At 36.5% G+C, this 24,720-nt stretch overlaps 3 protein-coding genes and 1 pseudogene across 5 annotated transcripts; 2 read left to right on the forward strand and 2 right to left on the reverse strand.

Annotated features, from left to right (window-relative positions):
* Positions 1-367: 367 nt before the first annotated feature.
* On the reverse strand, positions 368-2,860 carry LOC104703313 (phosphoglycerate kinase 3, cytosolic). Its single transcript, XM_010419319.3, has 7 exons — positions 2,679-2,860; positions 2,279-2,510; positions 1,923-2,000; positions 1,560-1,820; positions 1,153-1,470; positions 883-1,041; positions 368-749 (listed from the first exon to the last, which is right to left on the reverse strand). The coding sequence occupies exons 2-7, from the start codon at positions 2,471-2,473 to the stop codon at positions 555-557; spliced, it is 1,206 nt and encodes a 401-aa protein (XP_010417621.1). The 5' UTR covers positions 2,474-2,510; positions 2,679-2,860; the 3' UTR covers positions 368-554.
* A 1,079-nt stretch (positions 2,861-3,939) lies between these two features.
* LOC104703314 (ATP-dependent zinc metalloprotease FTSH 12, chloroplastic) lies at positions 3,940-9,824 on the forward strand. The gene is made up of 19 exons (XM_010419320.3): positions 3,940-4,575; positions 4,755-4,939; positions 5,140-5,366; positions 5,755-6,032; positions 6,263-6,340; positions 6,419-6,661; positions 6,743-6,883; positions 6,975-7,142; positions 7,234-7,346; positions 7,450-7,666; positions 7,761-7,832; positions 7,932-8,051; positions 8,147-8,263; positions 8,367-8,543; positions 8,722-8,841; positions 8,940-9,014; positions 9,112-9,219; positions 9,313-9,393; positions 9,477-9,824. The coding sequence occupies exons 1-19, from the start codon at positions 4,144-4,146 to the stop codon at positions 9,552-9,554; spliced, it is 3,030 nt and encodes a 1,009-aa protein (XP_010417622.1). The 5' UTR covers positions 3,940-4,143; the 3' UTR covers positions 9,555-9,824.
* An 80-nt stretch (positions 9,825-9,904) lies between these two features.
* LOC104703316 (RAF-like serine/threonine-protein kinase 20) lies at positions 9,905-15,567 on the reverse strand. Of its 2 annotated transcripts, XM_087457480.1 has the most exons (9): positions 15,325-15,567; positions 11,952-14,887; positions 11,808-11,879; positions 11,361-11,513; positions 11,083-11,246; positions 10,851-10,998; positions 10,635-10,757; positions 10,375-10,462; positions 9,905-10,291 (listed from the first exon to the last, which is right to left on the reverse strand). In XM_087457480.1, exons 2-9 carry the CDS (start codon positions 14,748-14,750, stop codon positions 10,092-10,094), a joined length of 3,747 nt encoding a protein of 1,248 aa, XP_087313606.1. In that variant the 5' UTR covers positions 14,751-14,887; positions 15,325-15,567; the 3' UTR covers positions 9,905-10,091. The 2 variants fall into 2 exon arrangements, with proteins under 2 accessions (XP_087313606.1, XP_087313607.1); XM_087457481.1 differs by lacking the exon at positions 11,808-11,879.
* Positions 15,568-22,088: 6,521 nt separating this feature from the next.
* LOC104703317 (wall-associated receptor kinase-like 22) lies at positions 22,089-24,718 on the forward strand (annotated as a pseudogene). Its single transcript, XR_015562578.1, has 2 exons — positions 22,089-23,056; positions 23,167-24,718. The product of XR_015562578.1 is annotated as a wall-associated receptor kinase-like 22 (transcript).
* The last annotated feature ends 2 nt before the right edge of the window (positions 24,719-24,720 follow it).

Consider the following 24,720-nt stretch of genomic DNA (forward strand, 5'->3'; position numbering starts at 1 on the left):
GAAAAAGTAAGGAGAACCATCTGATTCTTTTATACATGAATCCTTCGACGTCTAATATTGCTTTCACTCGATGTGGGACAAATGACTTCACTGGGCCGGAGATTCCTAACTGGCCGGGCTATTCTATTTTTCTCCATTTTACCGATTCCATTACCTCTTTTATTACTCTGTTTTCTGAACACAACTTTCATTCAGTTGAACTGTAAGGGAAACGGAACCCGAATTATACTCCGTCTCTCTCACAGGTTAAGCTAATCTCTTACGTCCCAACGATGCTGTTTTGTTTAAAATGAACATATGTTAGCCAAGAAATAAAGCATCCAGAATATAATGAAACGACGAGCTATGCAACTGATCAAGTGTTGAGGAGACTGCTAATCAGAGTTTCATCTCTTTTTATTAGAAAAGGCCCCAAAACTAAAAACTCATGAGAAACAGAGCCGCAGACAGAAATTTCAAGACAATACTAATCGCTTGCTCGTCTGGCCATGAACAAAACCAGACAACTTGTTATACATATAACAACACAAAAGAGAGAAGAAATCCAACGCTTCTCAAGCCTCGTCTAGAGCGAGAACTCCTGGAAGTGGCTTCCCCTCAAGAAGCTCCAAACTAGCACCACCACCGGTAGAGATGTGACTCATCTTGTCAGCCAAACCAACCTTCTCGACGGCAGCAACAGAGTCACCTCCTCCAATGATTGTGGTTACTCCCTTTCCGCTTAGTTCTGCAAGCTGCTTTGCTACAGCCTGATGTTGACACAAGACAAGAGAGATTGGGGTTAGTTGAGTTGGGTTTCCTTGGTCAACAAAAAGACATGTTGAAGACAGATGGATTTTGATAAAACGGGTGACTTGGGTTTGTGTGTTTAGTTACTCATACCTCAGTTCCAGCTGCAAACTTCTCGAATTCAAAAACACCCATGGGACCATTCCAGATGATGGTTTTGGTTGTGTCCAGAGCTTCGCTGAATGTCTTGATGGAGTCTGGACCAATATCTAGACCCATCCACCCATCTGGGATGGCACTGGCTGGAACTATCTGCAAGAGTTGCATAATTGTGTCAGCTTTAAACAAGCTAGATGAGTACACAAACGTTTTATTTCCATTCAAGACCCATTGAGAGCCAACCAAAATGAATGTGACAGTTACCTTGCTGTTAGCATCGGGAGCGAACTTGTCAGCAATAACCACATCGGTTGGGAGCAAGAGAGAGACACCTTTGGCCTTTGCCTTCTCCATGAGTGACTTCGCCAAGTCAAGCTTGTCCTCTTCCAGAAGGGAAGATCCGACTGAGTATCCTTGTGCCTTGTAGAAAGTGTAAATCATACCTCCACCGAGCAGGAGGATGTCAACTGAGGACAAGAGCGACTCAATCACACCAATCTTTGTTGAAACCTTTGAGCCTCCAACAATGGCAGCAAAAGGCTTCTTGGGGTTTGCCACAGCTCCGACAAGGTAATCAAGTTCCTAGACGCAACAAACCAAAAAAATAGTCTGATCAGTAAATAAAGAGACTCATCTAAGAAGACACTATTAATGACGCAGAATTTAAATACCTTCTGCATGAGGAAACCAGCAACTGAAGGTTTCAAATATTTGGCAACTCCCTCAGTGGAAGCATGAGCTCTGTGAGCAGTTCCGAAAGCATCATTAACGTAGACATCGGCAAGAGCAGCAAGCTTCTTAGCAAATTCAGGATCATTCTTCTCTTCTTCCGCATAGAACCTCACATTCTCCAACAACAAAACACCACCTTCAGGTAGTCCTGCAACCAACTTCTGGACTTCCTCACCAATAGAGTCGTTTGCCATTACAACCTATTAACACAAGAGAGAGAGAGAGAGAGAGAGTTCAGAACAGAGCAGTTAAAAGCTGCTGTTTATAAACCTTGCACGCATAGAGGAAGAAGAGGAACAAACCTCAACACCAAGAAGTTGAGACAATCTCGGCACAAGAGGCTTCAAGCTGTATTTAGGAGTAACACCTTTGGGGCGGCCCTAAAACATAAAATAGAGATCAGAAAAATTCAATAATTCCTAGAATCATCTTACTGACCACATGAACATAACAGAGAATATAACTTGATTGCATCGTTCCCGCAGTCAATTATTTTAGTTAAGCAAATTCATCCAATCAAAACCAGAAAAATCAACGGACTGAATCGTTCTTGCTTATACGTATGGCTCTAGAGATAAACAGATCAGATCAAAATTCCAAACGCGACAAGTGAAAACAGATAAGCAAGCACGTGAAAGTGAGAACAGAGATGTCATACCAAGTGACTGCAGAGAACAACCCTAGATCCGTTTCCCATCAAATACTTGATGGTGGGAACAGCGGCACGAATCCTGGTATCATCGGTGATGTTAGAGTTATCATCCAAAGGAACGTTGAGATCAACCCTCACGAACACACTCTTTCCCTTCAGATCCGCTTCCTTCAAAGTTCCAACGCTTCTCTTCGTCGCCATAGTAGATTCTTCTTTAAGACAAACTAAAAAAAAAACACTGCGACCAACACAAGATGCACACAACGATCAGATTGACGGAGAAATCGAACAAAATAGGAGATACAGATCTAGATAATTAGCTCAAAAAACCTAATCGAGAAAAAAAAATCAATCGGAATCGTTAAGAGGAAAGAATCTAAGGGAAGCAATTAGAGAATATACTCACATGAGTGGCTGTAATGAAAGACGAAGATGATCGATCGAACGTTACAGAAAAAATAAAAAGAGTTGGTGGATCTTTCGAGAAGCGAGAGACCACTATTATATAAAAACCAGCTTGGACAACACCCCAAGAAATTTCTATATTATTTCCATTCTGCCACTGTATCTCTCCTTGGATTCCACGGTTTAATTTTCTAATGGGCCTAGCCCAATTATGTAAATATTAGAATAATATTAATAAGTGAATAAAGACAATATAGAGAATTTGTCATAGAATAATATTAATCAGTGGATATTAGTATTTAGTTATTTACTCATGTATATTATTCACTATTAATATTATTCTAATCAGTATATAGTTAATCAACATATCTTTATTTTATATATGTTATACTAATTTATTAAAAATAAATTGTTGTGAATTGTAAATACATATAAGCTAGGTTTTGATCTCACTTATATTAATATAATTGAATCATTTCTCCCATATGTTTTTAATATACTTTTTCATCAGTTATCTTGGAAAAACGTTTTTAGTTTTGAATTAATCATTTCGGATAATATTTATCTTCATATCTGAATCTAAATAATATATTAATTTTTTGTTTGTTTGGAAAAACTATTAAGTGAACTAAAAAAGTTATAAAACAATAATTAAAGAAACTAATTGAAATTTTTGGTACAAGTTTTCTACTACCATGGTGATGAGTAGCAGCGTCGTCTCCCAATGCTGATTTAAAGGTAATTTCTTCTGCTTTTCAAGAGAAAAACCTTTATTAAAATGGAAGACTTTTGGGACGGTGAAAGTAATGAGATTTCTAGTAAAGCGTCCGTTCATGAGAATAATAGATTCACGACAAAACAAAGATTGTTTTAAATCTATTAAATAACATCAAAAATATAAATGAGACTTGTTTAAATTACTTATTAGCAAATGACACACAATAAATAATTTAACATCAGATGTAACAAATGATGTGTTAATTAATTTGTTTAGCATCATTTCAATCAAATTGACACAAATTTGTATTAGTTTACATCGCTTAGAAGAATTGATATAAAATTTGCATTTACATAAACTAAAATAACCACCGAGATCATATTGACGGAGAAATCAAACAAATTTGCACAAAAAAAGATCAAAACCTAGTGGAAGAAAATCAATCGGAATTGGATATTGACCTTAATGGGCCTAGCCCAACTACATATTTACTAGGCTTGAGCCTCTTTGAGTTTAAGCGTCATCGTCTTTTCTCCTTCGAACTAAAAAGCACGAGAAAGCTCAACGACGACGGATCAGTGTAGATAAAACCTTATTGCCGGAGAGAAGCCTAAGCCTTGCCGGAGAGTCGAATGGTTTGTTTCTCACTACCATTTCCGTAAATTCAGCAGAGAGAGAGAGCTCTATAACCGGGAGAATCCTCAAATGCGACTGGTTTTGTTCTCTTTTGAACTTTAAAGTTTCATTCATGGAGTTTGCAATTTCGTATAAGCCGAATCCGCTTATCTCTTCATCGACTCAATTATTGAAAAGACCTAAAAGTTCTGGTCTCATTCGGTTGCCCGTCAAGTATGGTCTGGGAGTTACCCGGAAAAAACAGCTCTTTCGAGTTCATGCGTCTCAAAGTAGTGGTGGGTCTTCGTCGTCTAACAACGACGGAGGCTTTTCGTGGGTTAGATTGATGCAGTCACTTCGCGTTGGTGCGGAGAGGATAGGGGAGAAAATTGGAGAGTCTGTGAAGAAGGAAACTGGGTTTGACTCGGAAGAAGCAAGTGCGAGAGTGGATGAGTTTGTGGGTCGAGTTAAGGATAGTGTGCAGAAGGGCCAGCACCAGTTGACTCGCTTTAAGACTGAGACAGTGCCTTCCTTTATTGATTGGAACAAGTGGGAGCATTGGAAGGTAAGCCTATTTCAGCTTCTCAACGTAATTACCAAATCTCTCTGGTTCTCAAGTATTGCTATTCTGCTTGTGTTCTGAAACATTGAGGAACAATCGTTTTGTAATTTTTTTATGTTGTTGATGAACTAACGGAAGCAAAGTTTTGGAGACTGATGAAGATTCTTAATATTTTGTTTCAGGACATTAGGAACTGGGATGGTAAAAGACTTGCTGCCTTGGTGATATATGCTTTTGCGCTGTTGTTTTCTTGTCAAAGAGTTTATGTCGCCATCCAAGCTCCCAGGATTGAACGAGAAAGAAAAGAGTTAACAGAGTCTTTTATGGAGGCTTTGATCCCCGAGCCATCTCCTGGCAATATAGAAAAGTAAGTGCTTTACTAATCCTCAGTTTCCAATTGTAATGTTATCTACTGGAACATAATAGAATTGTTTTCATATTTAAACAACGGTAACATCCTTAGTCAAGTACTTGCTCAGCTATGAAGGCATGTAGAGGGTGGGAGGATTAAACCAACTTTTGTTTATTTGATTTCCTAGAATGTTCTGATTTAGGCTTGTGTTTTAGGTTTAAGAGAAATATGTGGAGGAAAACAACACCAAAAGGCTTGAAACTAAAAAGGTTTATCGAAGGGCCTGATGGAACACTTGTCCACGATAGTTCTTATGTTGGAGAAAATGCGTGGGATGAGGATCTAGAGACCACCGAGGGATCGCTCAAGAAAATAATTGATAGAAATGCTAGGATTCAGACAGAGGCAAAGAAGAAACTAAGCCAAGATCTGGGTGTCTCTGGTCAGTATACATTCATTAAGATTAATACATCTGATTTGCATCTTATAATATGGGCATAGCTTTGTTATTAATATTGCCATCACTGTTTCTTCAATATATGATAAGATATATTAAAACCCTTTTTCTTCTACCATGCTGAAACGGAAATTTTAAATTTTGTGGCTGATTCGTGATGTATTGTAGAAGAGTTCTCTATATCTTTCTAGTAGGGGGAATGCTGAAGACATAACAATAAGTGATTTATTGTGCGAAACCTTTGTTTTTGACGACCTAATCTCTCTCACTGATCGAGTTTCTCGCAGAGCAGCAATTTAGACCCCTCATAGACTAGCTTTAGTAACCTGTGCTTTTGACCATCTAATCCCTTTATTGTATTCTTATATGATAGGTGAAAATGGAGACAGTGTAGGTACTTGGCGGGAAAGGCTTGCAAACTGGAAGGAAATGTTAGAAAGAGAAAAATTATCAGAGCAGTTAAACTCCGCAGCGGCAAAGTATGTTGTCGAATTTGATATGAAGGAGGTAGAGAAAAGTCTGCGCAAAGATGTTATTGAAAAGAGATCTGAAACTGAAGGAACTAGAGCTCTCTGGATTTCAAAGAGATGGTGGCGATATCGCCCTAAGCTTCCCTATACCTACTTTCTTCAGAAGCTTGATTCTTCTGAGGTACAGCTCTAACCTATACTCGTGTCCAGCTTAGGATTGTGAGCAGCATGTCTTTATACCCAAGATTGAATTTTTTAACTGATAACAAATGACAGTGTATCTATTATGAGATAAAATATGATGAAAAAAAACTTTTTCCAAAGCAATTAATTTTGAAGCTGGACGTGATTGGATGATAGATCTTTTTTTGAGCTAATGTTGGCACGACCATCGTTGTGTGTTTCTAACAGGTGGCAGCTGTTGTCTTCACGGAAGACCTAAAGAGATTATATGTGACCATGAAAGAAGGTTTCCCTCTAGAATATATCGTAAGTTGAATATTTGTAATTACTTGTACTGAAACTGAATGGTGTACATTCCAGATTTCACATCCTTTTTCTTTCTAGGTTGACATTCCCTTAGATCCTTACTTGTTTGAGACTATTTGCAACGCTGGAGTTGAGGTGGATCTTCTTCAGAAGAGGCAGATCCACTACTTCATGAAAGTGTTCATTGCGCTTCTGCCGGGAATACTAATTTTATGGTTTATAAGAGAATCTGCCATGCTTCTCCTCATCACATCCAAGCGTTTCCTCTATAAGAAGTATAATCAGCTGTTTGATATGGCTTATGCGGAAAATTTTATAATGGTATCTTTTTTGCTTCTTTGTTAATGTGACCTTCTTCCAACATGTTCATAGTTCTATTGATGAGTTTTAATCATCATACAGCCGGTTGGAGATGTCAGTGAGACAAAATCAATGTATAAAGAAGTGGTACTAGGCGGTGATGTCTGGGATCTTCTTGATGAGCTAATGATATACATGGGGAACCCAATGCAATACTATGAAAAAGATGTGGCTTTTGTCAGGGTAAATTATTCTTGACCCAAATTAACATGTGGCTTTTATTCCATTAAACTTACTAAGCTCAAGTTCCCCACTGTTTTTATTTTTGAGTCAGGGTGTGCTTCTTTCTGGACCTCCTGGAACTGGAAAAACACTTTTTGCGCGAACACTTGCGAAGGAAAGTGGGCTGCCATTTGTGTTTGCATCTGGTGCAGAGTTTACAGACAGTGAAAAAAGTGGTGCTGCAAAAATCAATGAGATGTTTTCAATCGCGAGACGAAATGTAAGGCTCTTAGTTATGTGTTTAAAAGCTCATACGGTAGTCTTCTACTCACACTATTATTGTGGATCTAATATTTATATATTATCTCCAGGCACCTGCTTTTGTGTTTGTGGATGAAATAGATGCTATTGCTGGTAGGCATGCTAGAAAAGATCCACGAAGAAGAGCAACTTTTGAAGCTTTAATTGCGCAGCTCGATGGGGAGTAAGAATCTACTTTGTTGTTTAGAAATTTCAATGAGATCTTTGTACATGGTTTCATCGGCTTTTTGTCATGGTTTTCATACTCAAAGTTTTACCACCTGCAGGAAGGAAAAGACAGGTATCGATAGGTTTTCCTTGAGACAAGCTGTGATATTTATATGTGCCACCAATAGACCTGATGAACTCGACCTTGAGTTTGTCCGTTCTGGACGTATTGACCGTCGGCTGTATATTGGTTTGCCTGATGCAAAACAAAGGGTGCAAATATTTGGAGTTCACAGTACCGGGAAGAACCTTGCAGAAGATATAGACTTTGGGAAGGCAAGTAGTTTTCATGCTATTTTTTCAATCTCAATAATATGCCTTAGACGGGTGTTTACTCATTCATAATAGCTATCTCCCTTTCAACATCCAGCTTGTTTTTCGGACTGTTGGCTTTTCCGGAGCAGATATCCGAAATCTTGTTAACGAAGCAGCTATTATGTCGGTATGTCATATTCTTTTGTGGATCCCCATTTCCCAATATAATATGCAATATTTAGAGGAGCATTGTTGAATTGTTAAGGTTCCTAATTCCATTTTACAGGTAAGGAAGGGACGTTCTTACATATATCAGCAAGACATTGTTGATGTGTTAGATAAACAACTGCTCGAGGGTATGGGTGTGCTTCTTACAGAGGAAGAGCAACAGAAATGTGAACAAAGTGTCCGTACCGACATCCTTTGTACTTTTTATCTCACATCATACTATGCCCCAAAGCTAAAAAGAATCCCTTACCGTTGAAGCTTATGTAATATTAGGTATCATACGAAAAGAAGAGACTTCTGGCTGTTCATGAGGCTGGTCATATAGTGTTGGCTCATTTGTTTCCTCGATTTGATTGGCATGCATTTTCGCAGCTCCTTCCTGGTGGCAAGGTCTGTTTCAAATATCTCTTTTTCAATCATAATGATAGTGGTGTTTAAACACTCAACACAGTATAAGAATAGATTAACTAAACTCTTCTCATATATTATACAGGAATCTGCTGTATCGGTTTTCTATCCACGTGAAGACATGGTAGACCAAGGTTATACCACGTTTGGTTATATGAAAATGCAAATGGTGGTAGCTCATGGTGGACGTTGTGCTGAACGTGTGGTTTTTGGCGATGATGTCACTGATGGAGGAAAAGATGACCTGGAGAAGATAACAAAGGTAAGTGCTCTCTCTCGTCTAACTAATTACTAAGTATTGCTTTTCAGCTTCTGATAAAAACGCCAACTCGGTAGCAAAGATAACATCTATGTAAACTGCATATATCTGCAAAGTGCTTGTATGAGTTATTTAAATCTTTAGTCTTCCATTTCATATTTGAACTGACATTATATTTCAGATTGCCAGGGAGATGGTGATTAGCCCCCAAAATGCGAGATTAGGTCTCACTCAACTGGTCAAAAAGATTGGAATGGTAGATTTACCGGATAACCCAGATGGCGAGCTGATAAAATACCGGGTACATACATTAAGAGACTGATACTTTCCCATTTTTACTGATCTCTCACATTCTCGGTAGTTCATCACGTTCTTTTCTACTTCGTGATAAATTATCAGTGGGATCATCCTCATGTAATGCCAGCAGATATGTCAGTTGAAGTATCCGAGCTATTCACGCGGGAGTTGACAAGGGTAATCTATCTTTGACTCAGCATACCTTATTTGATTTAAACTCTCCCATGTGGAGCTTGAAACATATATGTATATGGAATTTGAATGTTGGTGACAGTATATTGAGGAGACCGAAGAACTTGCGATGAATGCTCTGAGAGCAAACAGACACATTCTGGACTTGATCACCAGAGAGTTATTGGAAAAATCAAGAATTACTGGATTGGTACACTTTCTGATACTTCTATGACGGAATGAAATATGATTATCTATTAGCTTGGATTCTCTCAGTCTTAAGATATTTCCTTTCATTTTGTAGGAAGTTGAAGAGAAGATCAAGGGTCTTTCTCCGTTAATGTTTGAGGATTTTGTGAAGCCATTCCAGATAAACGCAGACAATGTAGTTTATATATCATCTTCTTGTTGATACTCAGCTCTAGATCTCATTCTAAAGTGTGTCACATTCTTTCCTTGACTTTTCAGGAGGAACTTTTGCCTCACAAGGATCGAGTGAGCTATCAGCCAGTTGATTTACGTCCTGCCCCACTCCACAGATGCTAGAAGCTTTGCTCTTCTCCTGTCACCACAGGATTGTTCCCAACGTCTTCAATAGAGAAGAGCCACAAAAGGTTCCATCAACTTCGAAAATTCATCTTAAAAGAGGTTTGAATTTTTGCAGATGAGATTACTTGTATTGCCCCCCATCATCAGTTTAGGTATAGACCATACTATCCCAGCCGAAATTTGTACTGTATGTCTGTATTTGATGATATATCACTGGTGTATAAGTTCCAATCATAAAGTATCTGGAAAGTTCCAGCTTTGATTCTATATATCTGCACATTTTTCATCTTTGCAAACATAGTGCATAGATGTAAAAGGGAGATGTATTTGTATTCAACAAAGACATGTGACAAAATAATTTCGAATAAAATTTTCAACTTTTTTGTTTGTTTTTGTTAAAAAATTGAAAAGGGAAAGGAGGACAGGGTCGAGAATATCTCTCTCCAAACCCCAAACCGAAAAGTATAAAGAATTGGAGTCTCTGTAATCGACTTATATTCTCTTTTCACTGCACATAATAAAAAGAAAGGTTTTTCATTTCGAAGCCCTGTGAGCGGGTGGCTTGGATTGAGTGGAAGTTGCTGCTGATGACATTACTCGTAAGCGACCAGCTATCTCTGTGAAAGATGGTCTTGCTATTGGGTTTGGCGCCCAACATTCCTCCATTAGTGTTCTCCACTCATCGTCGCAGAAGCCCGGTATAGTTGGCCTCAGTGTGTTGTTCACTATCCCACCTGTACTTTCACAATGAAGTCATTAGCATCCTCTTAAAATGATCAGGCAGAAATCTGATAGACCGTGAGTTGCTTGCACGCACCTATTATGGCGCCATAGTGCATATTGGCATATGGTTCCTCACCGGTTAGAATCTCCCACAAAACGATCCCGAAAGAGAAAACATCGACCTGCAGGCAAAGAATATGACAAATCTTATAGTTTGTTTGCATTCTCACTTCTCAGACAGTGTATACTATCAGGCCATGCAATATCCTCATCTCAAGAAACAAAACACACTATTCATCTCAGTTAAAGTAGATATCTGACATTCACTGAGCATCTTATCGTATTAATGTTTACCTTTTCTGAAACTTTGCTGCTGCTCCCATTTAGAAGCTCAGGTGCCATCCAAGGTAAGGTTCCACGTACACCACCAGATACCAATGTATTTCTCTTGATTTTTGACAGACCGAAGTCACCAACCTGGGGTAGAATAGCATGTGGATATTAATTTGGATTATTCTAACATCGTATTGAACTAAATTCATCTACGGGAGGGTCTAACAACCGTGTTACCTTGCAGATTGGGCGAGAAGGATCTTTCAAGTTCACAAGTAAATTGTCACATTTCAAATCGAAGTGAACAGTGTTTTTGGAGTGTAGATATTCCATTCCAAATGCAGCATCCATGGCAATGATTAGTCTCTTGCGACGATCAAGATGCCTGATAATATAAGGAAAGAAAATAGATAAGATTATATAAGTAAAACGAACTGAAACCAATCAAACCTAATAAGTGGAACTTTACCTGTCCTTTCGGACCAGAACATGCCTCAGAGAACCATCAACCATGTACTCTGTCACAGTCGCCAAGGTCCCCCCAGGCCCGTCTTTTACAACACCATAAAATGCTACCACATTCGGATGATGAAGCTTTGAAAGAATTTCAGCTTCCCCCCAGAATTCACCAGTCTAAAAATTCAGATATACATCAACCAGCAAAATGTGATAAATTAAACATAGGCGCATGAATTTTAGGCATGGTGAAAAGGGAAATGCATAACACATGGACTGCAAACAACTCACCAATCTCTCTTGCTCTGATGACCGCCCAGCAAAGCAACTCTTCTTTATCCTCTTGATAGCGACATCTGATCCTCTCCATTTCCCATGATACACCGTTCCAAAAGTACCAGAACCAAGCTCCTTCAACTCCTCGAGATCTTCATTCTTAATGATCTAGTAACATTTTAGAATATGTAAACAAAAACATTGGAAAAAAATAGCTCAGTAGAACACTAGGAAGATAGAAGCAGATAAGTTTTGACAGAACTATCGTAATGAGTGTAAAACCAGACGCACAGACAAAAATAAGAAACTAAATGCAAGCACACTAGCCGGGAAATAAGCATAATGCTGATTCTACCAACATATCTGAAACTGTAAGAACCACTGATATGGACCTCAACAATGAATTTTCCATGCAAAGATAGTAAAAGTTTTATCACGTGTTTATTTTCAAAGTTTTCGTACCTGCAAGCCACTATAATCAAATTCTGAGCCAAGTGGAGGAAGCGCAGCATGCCTTGTTTCGGTCTTTTCATCCTAGAAGTTCTATCCTATTCAGAAAAATAGTGGTTTTGGAAATCGTAAAATGAAAACTGCTACAACTCATACCTTTGGTTCAGTATCCGGCGTCCTAAGATTCTCTACCATAGCACCAAATTCCTCACTCTCTGTGACCTTCATCTGTTCATCCTCTAGAGCAGGGAGAATGGTGCTAGTGCCACCAGCGTTCCTTTTTTGACCCCCATAATCTTGACCTAAAGCCAATTGAGGGTTCGCAAGGTTTGTTGAAATACCATCTCTACTCAATGGCGAAACATGAGGCAATCTGGAGCTCTCTCCACCATCTTTACGGTCAGATGGAATGCGAGAATCAGCTTGGTCAATTGCAACATCTCTTTGGCTAAACTGTTCATCAGCCAGCTGCTGAAAATATGACCAATTTTTACGATCGTGATTCTGCACATTCATGCTAACAGTAGCTCCATCGTGAGGATATGGATGGACAGCGGATGTATCCTCTGAGATTGCCTGTGAAAATATTTCAGAAAGGAAGTCACGAGGAAACCGGTCATTTATATCAATAAGAATATCTCCCTGCAGCGAAGCAGAAGCATGAGTAGAAGCTTGCTCTTCAGGGATAACATGACTCATGGCTGCGTTTACATGGCCCAAGTTAGAAACACCAACTTCAGTATCTGCCCCATTGACTGCTCTGTTCTTGTTTGCATCGTCAGGATTTACAATCTTGTGCAGGGGCTCGGATTTCAAAGTTTCATCTGATATCCCAACCTTTTCAAAGACTTTTTCCACATCTTGATGCTTTTGGTGAATGGCATCATCATTAACAGTCTCAAATTCGTCATGTGACTTTCCAACTCCTTTTTCTGAATCCTGCTGTGCAGTGTTTGCTTGTGACTGAGACGATACAAACTGAGAGTCTAGTGAGTTATCAGACTTCGAAAAACGATTTAGCAATTCTAGCTGTTCACGAGGTATTCTCTCTGAACAATATACCCTCTCGGGAGACTGCACAGGCTCTGGAAAGTTAAGATCAATTAAATTTGACTCAGAGTCGTTATGAACAGGGCCACAGGTACTGCTTGAAGTTGAAAGCTGATCTTCATTACCAGATAGAGGAACCTGCCCAGCAATAACAGCATCACGGTATGTAGCAGGCTTCGCAAGAGTATTCTGCCATGGGTCTCCAACAGGGGGAACTAAATGTGACTCCTGGCTAGGTGCAGTTGTTGCAGCTGACACCTCCCGGACCAGATTGTGATTCTTCACCTCAATATCATCTATTCGGGGAGGATTCTGGTGATCATTTGCCGGATTTTTACGGTTTTCAGGCTCAACATGCTCACGAACTTTCATATCAGGTACTACTTTTTGCTCCTCAACTAGCGCTTGTGAGCTTTGGGGTATGGTGCCAGGGTATGGATACCCTTCAGCCCAGCCAACTTGCTGATTGACATGCCCTTGGAACGGTATGGAACTGGTAGTTTCCCCGACAGCGGAGTAATTAGAACTGTGATCAGGATACAGAGGAAACCGTTCTCTTTGTCCAGGTTGAACCACATGCCCATAATATTGCGGGTATATTCCATAGGGACTGGCAGAACCCGGAGTGATGGATTGTGGATACTGGAAAGAGGAGGCTGGCGTAATAGATTGGGGATACTGAAGAGGGGAACCTGGGGGAATGGAGTGAGAATAATGAAGAGCAGAACTTGGCTGAACAGATTGCTGTAACTGATATGTAGCATTCGGTGGAATAGATTGAGAATAAGAAAGCGATGATTTTGGTGGAATAGACTCAGACTGTTGAGCGGATGATTGTTGGAAGCCATCTACCATCGACTGTGATGCGCCAACTCCTCCAACATCTCCAGCAATAGTATTGATCCCCTCGGTGTTCCGTACATCAAGCTCAGCTAAGTTGTTTGCTGAAGAGCTGTCGAGCGCATGAAGGATTGGCTTCTTTCCTGATCCAATGTCCATGCCATTTACAGCTACAACATATTGAAACTCAGAGTCGGCGTCATTTTTGTTAACCCCCAAAAGAGCATCATCCATATCACTGATAGAGAACAAAAACATCCTAAGCTTCTGAGAACCCCCACGGTTTTCCATCTCGTTATACTCTTCCAACATATTCTGGAGATCTTCTTCACATGATACAGACACCAACGCGTCAAGATCTTCACCAGGAAGCTGATACTTTACAACACGTGTTTGGTAATAGATTTCAAGGATTTTTTGCCTCAGCTCCGGCCAAGATATATCCTTTCTTATGGAAATTATGTGTGTATCACCTCCAACGTATCGAAGCTTTGAATCACCTGGACGTGGAAGTATTTTCCCACCGAAACTGCAAAGGATCTTGACCTTTGCTGTAACACTACCTGAGGCTGAAGAAGAAGCGTATCCCTGTAAATTTCCTACACTGCTATCTTTAGTCATGGAAGCCTGTGGTGCTGACTGGACATGACCAAGTTTATTCCCAAACTCGTGAAGTGAAGAGTTTGTCCTCTCATTATCCCTGGTGCCATTTTCCACAGTGCTGAACCTAGAGACATCTGAAGCACACTCAGATCCAGTGTGACTTAGCCCCCCTATCAAGCCTCTAAAGTCCATATAACCAGTGGTATAATTCATGTCGCCAGCTGCATTGGAATTCGAGGACCTCTGAGGAATGACCCGATCACGCATAAAAGCGAATTCCTCACCTGTTTGAATGGAGTAGTTATGCACAGGCTTAACATCTGAACCATTAGAATTGAAAGGTCGCACATTAGCACTAGTGCCCCCTGTTTGATCAGGGATAAACGGTTGAGGAACAGCCTCGTTTCCATATCCAGGTTCCACGGAGTACTGAAAAATCTGTTGATGTCTAGGTTTATCCATGGATACAATACAAATCCTACAAATTGAAAGACCTGTATGACGAATCTGACATAGCACACTACTACACTACAGAGAGAGAGAGAGAGAGAGAGAGTAAATCAATTCAGAGCTCGGTCGAGATGCAGTTACACATTAAGCTGCAATGAAAGAAAGAAGATATAAGTTTTAGTCCCATGGCGAGATAATGCAGCAAAGCAGACATTGAATCATTCGAGAAATTCTAATAAAAAGGGAAAACTTCAATTTCTTCAGATCAGAAGAAGATCTAAAACCCTAAAAACATGATTCTTCCTTTGACTACTACAGAGAATTCTCAGCGACAATTTGATTTCGAACTAGCCCCAAAAAAAAAAAAAAAAAACAAAAAAATACTCGATTAAAAGCTACCTCCTTCACCACAAAAACCCAAAACCCTAAAGCAATCGATACAACGATTCAGTCCATTTCACAACGCTACAGAATAGTTTATAAAAAAAAATTGAAATCAAAAATAAAAAAAATCTAATGCTTCAGGAAATCCCAACGACTCAAAAAAATAAAATAAAAATAGAACAGTGAAGAAGTCTTCCCGAACCTTTTAGCGAGTAAAGCTTACAAAGGATTTGATCGAACCAGCAATACAGTTGAAGCAATCGTCTCTAAGCTGATGCTCTCGATCAAGTAGTACACAGCGAAGGAAGAACAGATTACCAAAAAAAATAATAATAATAATAAACCCTAAACTTTTTTTTTTCCCTCACTTTCTCTCGTTTTGTCTGGCCTTTCCCTGAGCGCTTACTAAAATTTGGAAAATCTTTAAAAATCACAATTAAAATATGAAGAATTACCTATTGTAACCCACTTTTATTAATAATTAGCAACATTAACCTCTTTTTATTTTTATTGTCAGACTAACTCATTTTTTGTGTAATAATTTTCATAGTACCAAAAATGTCTTTTGCCTTTTTTTTTTAAATGGCAAAAACATATGGTTCATAAAATTATTAAAATTAAATTCCAATATATAAATATTTATGAAAATATATTAATTGTTTAAAACCTAATGTAATAGAATTAATCTTGAATCGACTTTTTCATTCTTCATAACATAAGATCTCTTACGTCTTTCTCTTTTTGATTAGTTTATTGAATTTCTGGGCTGAATTATTGTTAATTCTGAACCGCTATCCTTCGATTATGTTTCTAGAATTCTTTGTTCTTGTTTAGATTCAAACTACTATTAATATAATTTAATTGCGTTTCATTAATAATTTTTCAAAAATACCACTGAAAGGTAAAAGAGAGGTGAATACAATGGCTATTAAGAAATTTTTTTGAAACTACTATCAAACAAGTCTGCTAAAATTAATATTAGAGTTCTGCTACAATACACCAGACTTTACCGAAGTCTATGAAATCCGTAGACTAACTATAAATCTGCTTAATATATTTCTGAAGTCTACCAAAAATACGAAGACTTAACAAAAGTCTAGATAACTCCGCAGACTAACTATAAGTCTGATTAATATTTTTTGAAAACTTAACTAAAATCTATAGAACTCTGCAGACTGTCTATAAGTCTGCTTAATATATTTTTGAAGTCTACCGAAAATATGAAGATTTAACCAAAAGTCTATAGAACTTCGCAGATTAGCTATAAGTCTGCTTAATATATTATTGAAGTCTACCGAAAATACGAAGACTTAACAAAAATCTAGATTACTCTGCTTAATATATTTTTGAAGTCTACCAAAAATACGAAAACTTAACAAAAGTCTAGAATACTCTGCAGACTAACTATAAGTCTGCTTAATATATTTTTGAAATCTACTGAAAATGCAAAGACTTAACTAAAGTCTAGATTACTCCGCAGATTAGCTATAAGTCTGCTTAATATATTTTTTAAGTCTACTGAAAATGCGAAGACGTAACTAAAGTCTAGATTACTCCGCAGATTAGTTATAAGTCTGCTTAATATATTTTTGAAGTCTACTAAAAATGCAAAGACTTTATCGAAGTATATGAATCTTCGCAGACTAACTATAAGTCTGATTAATATATTTTTGAAGTCTACTGAAAATGCGAAGACTTAACTTAAGTCTAGATTACTCCGCAGATTAGTTATAAGTCTACTTAATATATTTTTGAAGTCTACCAAAAATGCAAAGACTTTATCGAAGTATATGAATCTCCGCACATACTAACTATAAGTCTGCGTAATATATTTTTGAAGTCTACCGAAAATCCGAAGACTTTACTAAAGTTTATGATTCTTCGCAGAGTAATTATAAGTCTTACTAATATATTTTTGAAGTCTACCAAAAATGCGAAGACTTAACCAAAGTTTATAGAATTATGCAGACTTATAGGTTTGTTAAATTATATTTTTGAAGTCTACAAAAAAATTACCAAAGATTTTTGAAGATTTTTCTTTTAAAAAATATTTCCTTTTTCATTTGATTCCCTTATTAAATGATTTCCTTTATCAATTTTCGTTTTTCAATTATTTCCTTTTTAAAATTTTGTTTTTAAATAATTTTCTGAATATTTAGTATTGTATGTGATTTTTACAATATTTATGTAGTTAAGAAGAAAAATAAGTAATATATGCAAGGGTAATATGGTAAAAATGTGTTATACAAATATTTTAAAATCTTGATAGGTTATTTTATTTGTTTCTAATAAATTATAGGTTATTGTAGCAAATCTTTTAAAATATTAATATAAGCCAAATTTGTCGGCTACCTTAAGAACAAAATTTTTATTCAAAATAGTTTTAATTAACAAAGGGAGAAAATCCCCAAATCTGGTCAAAATGATTGAAATTCGAAAAGTACCCTTAAAAGTTCCAGAAATTACTCTTTTGTTCATATTTATTGATCTTAACCAAATGCCTAGATTCGTTTATGTGGTGATCAGCTCAGTGTTCAATCGCATGTTACGCAGTCTATATACACGGGAGAACGACATCAACCGTTGATTTTGAGAGAATGGCCTAAAATGTTAGACTCGGACGGTCAAGAGTCAAGTTTGTCAACAAATATCGATCGAGTGCATGTGATGTGAATCTGAGAGTCTCTAGCTTCTGATTGTATGTATATCGTTTGCATTAATTAGAAGAAATCTCCCAGTTCACCAGATCATTATCATAAAGGGGTTGACTTTTGATACCTTAAATATTTGGGTAAATTGCTGACAAATATATGTTAACTCCTTCTATATGTTTTCTCAAGTGGCCTAGATGTAAAGAACATTGTTTTCTAGCTCTTTATTTAAGGGAAAGTTAATCACGTAACTGATATTGCTAGGAAAAAAGTAACACTTGATTAAGAAAAAAATGATTGCCAAATAGATGAGAATTCTTTGAGTATATGAGTTCGATTGAGTTTGTTTGACGTGCGAAAATGAAGATAATGTATCTTATGATGAATGATGGTATACTACGACCAAATCTTGTTCTTCTATCGTTTATGGTTGAGAGAGGCTACAATTTCAAAACCGCCAATGCTAATGGGAGGGTAATGTTTGGGGCCACAATATGTAGAACAAAGAGTGGTCGGTCCACCGTGGTATTGAAAACGTTTGACTATACGAATGTTTCCTTTTTTAAAGCATGTATTATATGATATCTTGCACCTTAACTGAATTGTAACTGAAATTGTAACAAATATCGTAACTTTTACATATTTTTGAATATTTATCAAAACCTCATGAATTTTATGGATTGTTTGTAAGAATAATAAATCAGAATATACTATTCAAGCGGTGGCAAGATAATAATTTGCATTGTTATATCTATAATTTGTTTAATAAAAGTAAGTAAACTTGGTCGGCAGGGGCTCAGGGAATAATTTGATTTTGCTTTCTTTCCTAGTGAACGGTTTTGGACGACCAGCAAAATACGGTATAGACTATAGAAAATGTACATGCACACCACCGTCAAGAAATTATTATTCGTTTGTTTTGTCAATGCACACCGTCAGGAAAATTATATACACAAATTTTCCCCAAAAAAAACAAAAAAAAAAACTCTTTTTCTCCTCTGCCATATCAATTGAAAACAAAACGATGTCATTGCTTTGGAATAAAGCGTCGTTCACGTTTTGCAACAGTCGAGAGGAGACGAAATTGGGGCTCTTTTTATCTCCTCATGACTCCCACCTAATTAAAATCGGCAATATCAGTAGCAAAAGCGTGTGCTTTGTTTATTGGGAACATATCATTATCAAAAGCCATGGAGTTTTACGAAGATGTGGTTCGTCATGGATCGATATGTTTCAAATACTTGTTTGGTTGATTCATAAATTGTTATGTTCTCCAAGTGTGATTGTACTTAGAACGCGACATTAATTATAGTGTTTAATGGGATAGAGTACGTATAAAGATGATGTCGTTTCTTAGACTTCAATGTCCTCTTGCTACGTTGGTCATCGATCGCCGTCTGTGGGGATCTCAAGAGTGAGGTGGTCTTTCTCGCCATTACTAGAACGGCGTCGTTTCCTAGGATTCTTTCGTTTTATTAATTCTCTAGTAAATACGCCCATTGGGCTCAGACATAGCTCTCTATAACACATAAATAGATTTTTTTAATTTAAATTTTGTTTAATTTAATTCATTATTTGCTTTGAATACTCATATTGCTTTGTTATTGTCCTGGAGCTAAGCTGCTATATGAGTATGTTTGCGAAAACGAAGAAGAGAAAGAAGAAAATTTGGTGCAAGTTAACAAAGAGGTAGAGTCGAGAAACTATGATACCGTTGCGGCCTCATCATCTCAATACAGCATTGCTACATCATCTTCGTCGTGGTCAGATGTTGCACCATTGTTTCCTCTTCAGACGCTGTAAAATATTAATCATGCAAACGAATTTGTTACCTCACGTCTTTGCTTTTACATTCGGTCTTGGTCTTTACCTGTGAAGGTAATTTTATAAAGGTCACTCACTCGTCAAGTTGTGTTAATTAACGGATCTGTTTGTAACCACTTTAATTTGTACTATAAACTTCCAAATTAAGTTCATAGTCAGTTTAAATATTTTGGCATATTTTGGCAAAATATTACAGAATTTACTGAAGTTTTTGTTATCTGCATTGCATCCCCTTTATAATAAAACGGAAATACACAACATTGTTTTGTAAACTATATAATTTTAATAAGCTGGTTACAAATAGGTTATACATTAATGATAGATTAATTGGTTACAAATAGGTTATACCGAAAATCTTAAAGAGAATATTGTAAAGAATCATATCATCTAACTTACCATATTAATTTCCTTTATTAAATTATTCATCAAATAAAATATTTTGATATCTAACTTAACATATAAATTTGTTAATTATTATTATACTTCACCTCTCATATATATATATGAGTCTATTTTGTGAAACAAATAAATTATCATATTAATTATTATAATAAAAAAATAGTTTTATTTCCGGATATACCATAAGTTGAATTTTTAAAAACAAATATAAATTGTTCAATCTATAAAATATTCAAGCTTTAGTAATATTATTCTTTAGAAATAATATCTATTGAATTAAAAAATTTACTGAGTAACGGGTCAAAATTTGAATATTTAAATTCAAATTTACAAAATCCCCTATATAGTAAAACGGAAGTATACAACATTGTTTTGTAGATTATATAATTTTAATAAGTTGGTTACAAATATGTTGTACATTAACGATAGATTAATTGGTTACAAATAGGTTATACCGAAAATCTTAAAGAGAATATTGTAAAGAATCATATCATCTAACTTACCATATTAATTTCCTTTATTAAATTATTCATCAAATAAAATATTTTGATATCTAACTTAACATATAAATTTGTTAATTATTATTATACTTCATCTCTCATATATATATGAGTCTATTTTGTGAAACAAATAAATTATCATATTAATTATTATAATAAAAAAATAGTTTTATTTCCGGATATACCATAAGTTGAATTTTTAAAAACAAATATAAATTGTTCAATCTATAAAATATTCAAGCTTTAGTAATATTATTCTTTAGAAATAATATCTATTGAATTAAAAAATTTACTGAGTAACGGGTCAAAATTTGAATATTTAAATTCAAATTTACAAAATCCCCTATATAATAAAACGGAAGTATACAACATTGTTTTGTAGATTATATAATTTTAATAAGTTGGTTACAAATATGTTGTACATTAACGATAGATTAATTGGTTACAAATAGGTTATACCGAAAATCTTAAAGAGAATATTCTAAAAAATCATATTATCTAACTTACCATATTAATTTCTTTTATTAAATTATTCATCAAATAAAATCTTTTGATATCTAAATTAATATATTAATTTGTTTATCATCATTATATTCCACCTCTCAATTTTATATATGAGTCTATTTTGTGAAACAAATAAATTATCATATTATTTATTATAATTAAAAAATATTTTTATTTCCAGATATACCATAAGTTGAATTTTTCAAAACAAATATAAATTGTTCAATCTATAAAATATTCAAGCTTTAGTAATATTATTCTTTAAAAATGATATCTATTGAATTAAAATTTTTACTGAGTAACAGATCAAAATTTGAATATTTAAATTTAAATTCATATTTTGTTGAATTTTATATAATATAATAAACTTCAAATAATTTATTTTGAAATATTTTTAATATATTGAAACTTGATATTAAAGTTAGAAACTATAGAGACTCTAAATTGATTTGTTATAGCAATGTCAATAATATGTCACTATAATATGAAAGATTTTCAAGAAATCAAATATATTAAAACAAAAAGTATAGCAATATATTAAATTATTCATAATATAATAACTCACTTTTTAAAAACCAAATTTACAAAATTATGTCTTATAATGATATTCAAGTCATGATATAGAATATACATTTGAAATAACCTAATACAATCAAACTCTATTGATTGAGGGAAAAACAGAGAAGCGAAAATTCAAAGACAAAGACTACTTATTGCTGTGTGTGTCCAACTAGGCAACTATGCTTTCATGTCTTTGCTTTTACATTCGGTCTTGGTCCTTTGACCTGTGAAGGTATATTTATCAAGGTCACAAGTCACAAGTCACAAGTCACACAACTCACATCACTCGTCAAATTGTGTTATTACGGATCTATTTTGTAACCACTTTAATTTGTACTATAAACTTCCTTCCAAATACATAAGAAAAATAAGTTCATAGTCTATTTTACACATGAATGATTTTATTAGGTGAATAGTCATGTTCCTAATATTAATAATCTATATACAATAATTTGGTATATCATCTGGAAAAGAAAATGATAGTTCTAAAATTATAAATTGATTTGAACAAATGAGTTGACAAAAAAATTGTTCGTACAACAATCATTACCAAAAAAAAACAAAAAAAAAAAATGAAGAGAGGGAGACTTTTTCTCTGTGTTCTACTCTCTTGCCTAACTCTGTTCATCATTGGCGGCCCTTTGATAACGACAGCTCAGCCTCCATCTCCAACTTCATGTGATCGAATCTGTGGAGGAATCTCGATTCCTTTCCCTTTTGGAATCGGACGAAGAGATTGTTATCTCAACGACTGGTACGAGGTTGTCTGTAACACCACCACCACCTCCGGTACAAGTAAAACCATAGCTCCGTTCCTCTCTAAGATCAACAGAGAGTTAGTTAGCATCACTCCTCGAAATAGCATCGACAGTTCCCACGGAGTTGTACACGTCAAATCTCCGGTGACTTCTTCCGGCTGTTCTCAAGGACCCGTAAAGCCTCTTCCTTTAAACCTCACCGGTAAAGGAAGCCCCTTTTTCATCACCGACTCGAATCGTCTCGTCTCAGTTGGTTGTGACACCAGAGCATTGATTACAGACATCGAATCTCAGATCACAGGATGCGAATCCAAGCTGCGACGGCAACAAGAGTCGTCTAGACTCAGACAAGATCTGCGGTGGTTACAGATGTTATCAAGCGAAGATTCAGGCGGATAGACCACAAGTTATCGGCGTCAACCTAGAAATCTCCGGCGGTAACACAACTCAAGGAGGTGACTTGACGAACGAGACTTACTCTCCGGCGAATGTTACAGAGCCGGAGCAGTTTTATACTAATGGGTTTACTGTGATTGAGCTTGGTTGGTACTTTGATGCATCGGATTCTCGGTTAACGAAACCAGTGGGTTGTGTGAATTTAACGGAAACTATGATTTACACGAGTGCACCAAGCTGTGTTTGTGAGTATGGTTACTTCTCTGGGTTTGGTTACAGCAACTGTTACTGCAATGACATTGGTTACAGAGGGAATCCATATCTTCCTGGTGGATGTATTGGTAAGATTTATAGGTTTCTCTTCGTCTAATTGCCTTCAATGAGGTTTTAGATAACGTATGATCACGGCTCTGTTGAATATGATTCAGCTTTTTGTTTTCTTGTGTCTAAGACATTGATGAATGTGAGGAAGGAAAAGGACGAGACAGCTGTGGAGAGCAAACTTGTGTGAATGTTCCTGGATCGTGGAGGTGCGAGCCCAAAGAAAGAGAAGATCAAGCCTGTGATTCAAGGTTTGGCACTGTTGTTCTTGGTTCTCGGGATATGGGGATTGATCAAATTCATTAAGAATAGAAGGGAGATTATCCGAAAGAGGATGCTCTTTAAACGTAATGGAGGCTTGTTGTTGAAACAACAGTTGACTACAAACGAAGATATTTAGCTCAAAAGAGCTGGAGAAAGCGACGGATAACTTCAACCAGAACAGGGTTCTTGGGCAAGGAGGTCATGGCACTGTCTACAAAGGAATGTTGGTAGATGGACGAATTGTTAGCTGTGAAAAGGTCTAAGGTTTTGGATGAAGACAAAGTTGAGGAGTTCATCAATGAAGTTGGTGTTCTCTCGCAGGTTAACCATAGAAACATTGTCAAACTCATGGGGTGTTGTCTCGAAACAGAGGTCCCTATCTTGGTTTATGAGCATATTCCAAATGGAGACCTATTCAAGCGGCTTCACGATGATTCTGATGATTACTCAATGACTTGGGATGTACGATTGCGCATCGCTGTTGAGATTGCAGGAGCACTTGCTTACTTACACTCGGCTGCATCAACTCCGGTCTATCACAGAGATGTCAAGACCACAAACATACTTTTGGATGAGAAGTATAGAGCCAAGGTATCAGATTTCGGGACCTCGAGATCTATAAACGTAGACCAAACTCACTTGACAACTCTAGTTGCAGGTACTTTTGGATACTTGGATCCAGAGTACTTTCAAACTAGCCATTTTACGGATAAGAGTGATGTTTATAGTTTTGGGGTCGTCTTGGTTGAGCTCATTACTGGAGAAAAACCGTTTTCTGTAATGCGGCCTGAAGAAAACAGAGGACTTGCGTCTCATTTCATTGAGGCCATGAAACAGAACAGAGTTCTTGATATTGCTGATTCTCGGATCAAAGAAGATTGCAAGTTGGAACATGTGTTGGCAGTGGCAAAACTTGCCAGAAGGTGTTTAAGTCTTAACAGGGAAGAAACGGCCAAATATGAGAGAGGTTTCGATTGAGCTTGAGAGGATCCGTTCATCTCCTGAAGACTTAAAGGTACATATCGAAGAGGAGGAAGAAGAAGAAGAAGAAACTGCCATGGAAATCATCATGGATGATTCTTGGAGCGTCAACATGACTCCTCCAGCTTCCCTCTTTGATTTATCTCCCAAGTTAGATGTTGAACCACTGGTTCCTCGACAAACATGGTGATGATGAAACCTGAAACACTGCAAATGTATAGAAAATGTCCCAGCCTTCATTAATCCAAGATTATGTGTTGTTCATTTGTTTCCGTTTTCAATGTCACACCCTGCATCAATCCAAGATAAGATGATGACAAAGAAAAAAAAGAGACAATTCTCAATAACTTGTAGCATATATTCATATTTGTACTGAATCTTGGGACATAATCCCAATAGAATAAGGTAAGAGTAAGATTCTCTAGGCCGTTTACACAGA

Source organism: Camelina sativa, chromosome 7, assembly GCF_030686135.1.
Source record: "Camelina sativa cultivar CO46 ecotype springtype chromosome 7, ASM3068613v1".
NCBI lineage: Eukaryota > Viridiplantae > Streptophyta > Magnoliopsida > Brassicales > Brassicaceae > Camelina > Camelina sativa.